Source organism: Curcuma longa, chromosome 4 (genome assembly GCF_044706935.1).
Source record: "Curcuma longa cultivar G26 ecotype Majalengka, Jawa Barat chromosome 4, ITB_CL_G26_1.1, whole genome shotgun sequence".
In the NCBI taxonomy this organism is placed as follows: Eukaryota; Viridiplantae; Streptophyta; class Magnoliopsida; order Zingiberales; family Zingiberaceae; genus Curcuma; species Curcuma longa.
This window is the reverse complement of record NC_133864.1, coordinates 925,352-931,351: the sequence shown is the minus strand read 5'-3', so window position 1 is coordinate 931,351 and position 6,000 is coordinate 925,352. Positions and strand designations below refer to the sequence as shown.

The following is a 6,000-nucleotide window of genomic DNA, read 5'->3' as shown; positions in this document are numbered from 1 at the left end:
AATTAAAGGTTGAATTGATTGTCTATATCTTAAATATAAGATATTTCTAGCAGACTAATAAATCACACACACAACAGTTGAATGTTGAATGCTAGCTGGAAGGCTTGATCAGCTCAAATCTCTAAAGAAAGTTTTTCCAAATCAATGGAAACAGCTGAGGAAGGAGTTCTGGAAGTGCTTGCTCTGGATCGTCCCCGCCTGGTCCTCCACCATCATCTACTTCATCGTCATCGAACGACAACAAGACACCTGCCTCGACAAAAGCCCTCTCCTCTAGGGATTGAGTCAATGCGATTAATTGGGATTATCAATTTTTTTTTTTTCTTCTGCATAAAAGCCCTCTCGACTCACTTCGAGATCCTCGCAGTGTCCCTCAATGTCCAATTTATGATATATAATTTAATAACTAATCCGATAGATAATAAATAGCATAGGATTCCTGATAGTTAAGGCTCAAATTCATGATAACCAATAACTACTTTGTTCGCATCACACTCATCATCTTCCTCACTGCGCATGCAAAGAGAAAGCAAACCCAATCAATAACTCCACTCGGCAAGAACAAAGTTAAAGCCTTTGGATCCACTCCATTCAATGACACACATGGCTCCAATAATTGATGGCAGAAGATGCACAATCTAAGCAGCAACTTCAAGTGGCCACCAGAAACAGCACAAAGTAAAGGAGACAACCTACCACCACCTCCCTCTCCACTGCCCACCCTCTCCCTCCATGGCTGGTCTCTGGAGTCGGACGAGGGGAAGTGCCAGTGCCAGTGCCAGTTCTCGCACTGGAGTTGCCCTTCGCTGCCATAACAAAACAAGAGATGAGAAAAGAAAGGATTTAAGAGAGCATCTAACTGATTTACATATCTGAACTAAGCTATAATGTTGCTGCTCGTCACTGACCTTGAGTGGTGGTGTTGCCAGTCTGCCTGAACACCTGCGCCTCCGGCGAGTTGGGCGGCAGGTTCAGCAGCCTCTGCACCGACAGATCAAGCACCCGACCATTAGCTTAATCTACGAGATATTCCGAAAGGGAAGCAAAAAGGTGTTGGTCTAGCTACTGACTGGGGCATTTGGAGACGTTGGCGGCGGCGCTGCAGGCGGCGGGCAGGGCGAGGGCGCGGGTGACGTTGATCTTGACGGGCAATTGGGGGTCGTCGCGGTCCTTGATGAGGACGCACAGGCATTTGGGGCTCTGCGCCAGCACGTCCTTGAGGCCGCCGCAGCAGTCGGGCGTCGGCGCTGCGGACGCCCCCTGCACGTAGTTGATGCACGTCTGCAATCCCACCAGGGCGTTGCCGCACTCCGCGAAGTCGCTCGCCGTGTCGGAGCCGCCGGGGCGGATCAGCGAGAAGGAGGAAAGGAGGAGTAGCGGGAGTAGAAGAGCGAGGGAGGCACGTTGGTCGCCATGAGAAGCTGGAAGAGGAGGTCGGCGGTGGAGGTCCTTTAGCAACTCTGCTTCCTTCCTTAATATCGTGGGCGAGTCAGTTGAACCGGCCGGTTTTCATTCGGTCCATTAACTCAATGTAACTAATTTAACTTATTTTACTGCTCATTCGACTGTCTGATATATTGAGATACAATCAAATTTTATATTAAAAATATATAAAAAAGATTACAGAGTTATAAGATAAAAGATATCTTTAATTATTGGAACGAAACTTTTTGGATAAAACTCAAAAATAAAATCATGAGGGTTTAGATTCAAATTGGACAATATCATACTATGGTAAAAATTCTATTGAATCTAGTAGTATCAAAGTATGATTGGGGGGTTTCTAATAAAGAGTCTGTTGGGACCGTTAACGAGATGAGCCCGTTGAGATTCGGACTAGTAAGGAGTCTGTTAGGACCGTTAAAGGGGACTCCGACCCAATGGTCTTTTATTTGAGGGATAGATTATTAGATACAATTAAAGTCTTACTTTGTTTGAAGATATCTCTATTGGTATGAGACCTTTTGGGTAAAGTTTAAAAATAAAACTAAGAGCATGAACCCAAAGTGTATAATATCATACTGTTATAGAAATATATATGGATTCCATCGAATTTAACATGATAAACTCATTCAGCTCGACCAGCTCAATTGGCTCGCTCAATCCGACAAGCCCTCCTCCAAGCTCACTTAGCATTTACTTTTGCTTTGTTTGTTTACCCTAATTAGGGCATGTGAGTTTGTGGGACAACGAGAGGAGATAGAGACAACAATATTGGTTTATTAGCTTTCTTCATGATCTCGTGACTTGATTCCATCATTGCTTTATGTGATTAAGTGATGGTGTTTATGGATTTTGGATCGCCCTAATGTCGTCGTACTAGGAGTAGAATAAGATCGTCCTATCTTTGACATAAATTTGTAGGTCTCTGATTGCTATTCGTAGAGAATCTTAATTTGCTTGGTTTTGTAATAAATGTATAGATTTGGAGGATGCTTTTAGATGGATGCTTTGAATTCGATCGCCGAGAATTTATTTTTGTTTTTATGTTTCGAAAGGATGAGAGAGGGGACAAAGGGACTAGGTGCACATGAATGGACTAGCACATAGAATTAATAGTGGTGGGACCAAGGACGGAGCTAGGTATTGCTCTATGAGCTTTAGCCTGGGATCTGATAGAGTTAAAGAGGAACTTGCAGTTTAAATTTATGGTAGAAAAAAAAAAATAAAAACTATGTGTGAAAGAGAAAGATAGCCCAGGGACTTTTGATAAGTTCGGGATTAACCCAAGGACTATAAAATTTCTGGCTCTGCCATTGGGTGGAACTCTTCCACAATGTGGTAAGGAGATAAAACTTCTATGGGAGAAGAAAAAGAGCTAGAGATGGAAAACAATATAACACATTTCGCAAAGTTCCAAAGAGGTAAAAACAAGATTTTACAAGAGAGATAGGAGTAAATTGTGAAGTTTTCTAAAGTCATTGACGTAGAGATCACTTGTATAATAACATGAACTGAGCTAACTTTCACTTATCTTACTCTTTTGGAATCACTTTAATGTTGTTTATCTTTTATCTCTTGTTATATTTGAGAGGTGTCATAAGTCAATTGCTTTATGGTTGTATTATTTATTAAATAAATAGAAATTTACTATTTGAGTATATATTATGTATGTGTTTAATTGGATCTTAAACTCATTTACTGAATATCCGCAATATAATTTATAGCATGAGAGAATTTATGATTGAATCACAATTAGTGAGCATCTCTATATGTACAATTATGTATTAAAATTATCCCTAGTTGATGAATTAATGAGCACGAAAATCATTAATTTTGTTGAAACTAACACGTTTAAACTCCTTGGTAGTTGTTTTCACTGGTTGGAGACATTAGATGTTAAGAATTAAACGTAGATGTTAGTTAAAGGTAACTAGTTCATTGGAATGATCTGTCATGAGACTTCATATGGTTCTATGTATACAGAGATATGTCAATAAAGATTTCAATGCATCTTAAGTGTAAGTTTCCTTTGACTTGCAGTATTCAAGTCATCTTGACCATGGAGACTTATACTTTGATATCTTAAACAAACATCTCCAAGGAGGTGTAAACTTGGGATGATTGAGTGTAAGTTAAAGTATCCGAAGATGTTTGAATAACCCACAGAAGATTCACCGCTCCTTGAAAACGGAGATATATACCCTACGGTCGCTTGTCATAATTGTTACTTGAAGTCTTTGATCAAAGCATTGCATGTTAAGAGTATGGTACTCTTGAACACATGTATAAGTAACTTGAATCCACAAGACAAGGAGTGTAGACTTGGGCTAGATGTGACGTAGTCAACCTAGTGAGGACTGACACATAGATCATATCCTAAACCAAGTGGGTATAAGACGGTGAAAGACACGAGACATGTCTCATTGTAGCTGCTGAAGGGTTCAGAAATGGTTCTGGAATCAATCGTTGATTTTTTGATCAATTGAAAATCATAATATACTACTATGTGTCACTCATGATTGTTTCATAATTAATGATTAATTATGAACGGTCAACATAATCAGGAACCTATTGGGTCACACGCACTATAAATTTTTCTAAAGGACTTAAAACGAGTTTGAGAATTATATTCTCAAAATCAGAGAAATAAAGTTGAATTGAATCGGACAAAAGGCAAAGATGATAGGATTCATCTTATCAAGATGAAATGAACCAAATGGTTTGATTCTGATGAAAGATATTTTGACAGATCCACCAAAGTGATGATGAGTCTCGTCTTATGAAGATGAAATGAACCAAATTTGTTTAGTTCTGATTGAAAGTGTTTTGATTATCGAACCAAACGATTTAGTTTTAAATCAAAATGGACCAACTTGATTTGGTTTTGAACCGAAGTTAAGTTTGGTATTTGGATTTTGGGTATTGAGTTAAGAGATGAGATTTTGGATTAGATCCAAACACAATAAAATGTTGTATGAGATATGATATCAAAAGAGGAATAAACGGTTGATATTAAACCTTAATGGTTAAGATTAATCTCATCCGTCCATCTCATCTCTTGTAACTCTTGTTTTTGCTATAGTAAACCCTTAAAAAAAACCAATTTGCTACCGTGATTGAAAGAACAACCCTGCAGTCGGTTCACTTAAAGAAAAACCTAATCGTGCGTTTTATCCCCTCTAAAAATCACGACATTGTAGGTCTTCTTCTTCGCTCGCGATTCGGCCGTTGGCTTTAGTTAATCAATGCGTGAAGGAAATTCGAAATCGTGATGCTGCCCTCCTCCTTCCTGTTTTCTTCTTCCGAGCACGGTTGGACTTCCCGATCAAAAATCTCGATCAACTTTTGAAGCTATTGAGCTCCGGTTGTCGGTTGTGCAAGGAGAGGTAATTCGACCGCATCCTTCCTGAGTTGTTTCTCCCAGTTGACCTGTCGGCGTTGGACATTGGAAGCTCGACATCTCCCTGAGCACGTGGTCGGTTGTTGGTGAGCCTATATCCTAGTCGACCATCAGAGGAGAAGTTGAATCTCCGGCGGGCGTTGGACACCAGCACTCGATATTCATTGTGGACAGCAAGGAGAGGTGAAGTGTTCACCATAAACAATAGTTGTTGGAAGCCCGTTGCCGTAGTAGGAAGCTTGTGAAGCTATCGGAGAACAATCTACCTTTGTTAAAAAAGTTCCGGCTGTTTACCCTTCAATGACGGTCAAGAGTTGATTGCTGGAGACTCGTCGGGAATACGATTGTTGAAAAGTCTTTAAAAATGAATACGATGAGTGTTGTTGTGTATTTTTTAATATTAAAATTTTCTCTCGTATCAATCGTTTGACTAGTATCAAAGATGGTGATGTGATTCGTAATTTTGAAAGTCGTCTAGACGAGTACTCGACGTGGATCATCAATAGAGGCGGAGCTTTGATAGAGCTACTTGATTAATGTCATTCTCATTTCACACCATCCATTAGGTATACCAAGAATAAATGTTATTCCTAAAATTTTAAATTATAGTTATGTTTTATATCTGTTGTATTCTACATATATGTATTACGAGTTTATAATAATTTATCGTAATTATTATTATTCTTCCACTATGTATATTTATGAATCGTGTAAATATATGTAATGCACCAGACTCAACTTAATATTATTTCAGCCTTAGCCATTTCTTCTGTTTTTTTTTTTCAAATGTATGATTATTAGCTTATTTTAGAGTTTTAAATCGTCTCTGGTAATAGTGTTATAAGATGTAATAGGTGTTCGATCCCCAGTTACAACGTATTTGCAAGAATTTTTCCTAACATCAAAGGATGTTGGGCAATTTTGTGCTTCCCGCATTTTAAATTTCTAATTACCACCCCAGAGATGTATTGGGATTATCATTTTAAGATGTAATTGCCTTTAACATCGGATCGATTTTGTGTAGCATTTTAAAACTAATTAATATTTTTATTTTATTAGTAAAATAATTTTCTCATTCAATAATAATTTACAAGAATAAAACAGATATTATAATTTTACATGTATGATAATAAAATTTTTAAAAAGAATATTTTAAT

At 38.3% G+C, this 6,000-nt stretch overlaps 1 protein-coding gene across 1 annotated transcript; it reads right to left on the bottom strand.

Annotated features, from left to right (window-relative positions):
* Window positions 1–458: 458 nt before the first annotated feature.
* On the bottom strand, window positions 459–5,042 carry LOC141826301 (uncharacterized). Its single transcript, XM_074713544.1, has 4 exons — window positions 4,873–5,042; window positions 1,067–1,471; window positions 909–979; window positions 459–806 (listed from the first exon to the last, which is right to left on the bottom strand). Exons 1-4 carry the CDS (start codon window positions 5,040–5,042, stop codon window positions 652–654), a joined length of 801 nt encoding a protein of 266 aa, XP_074569645.1. The 3' UTR covers window positions 459–651.
* Window positions 5,043–6,000: the final 958 nt, after the last annotated feature.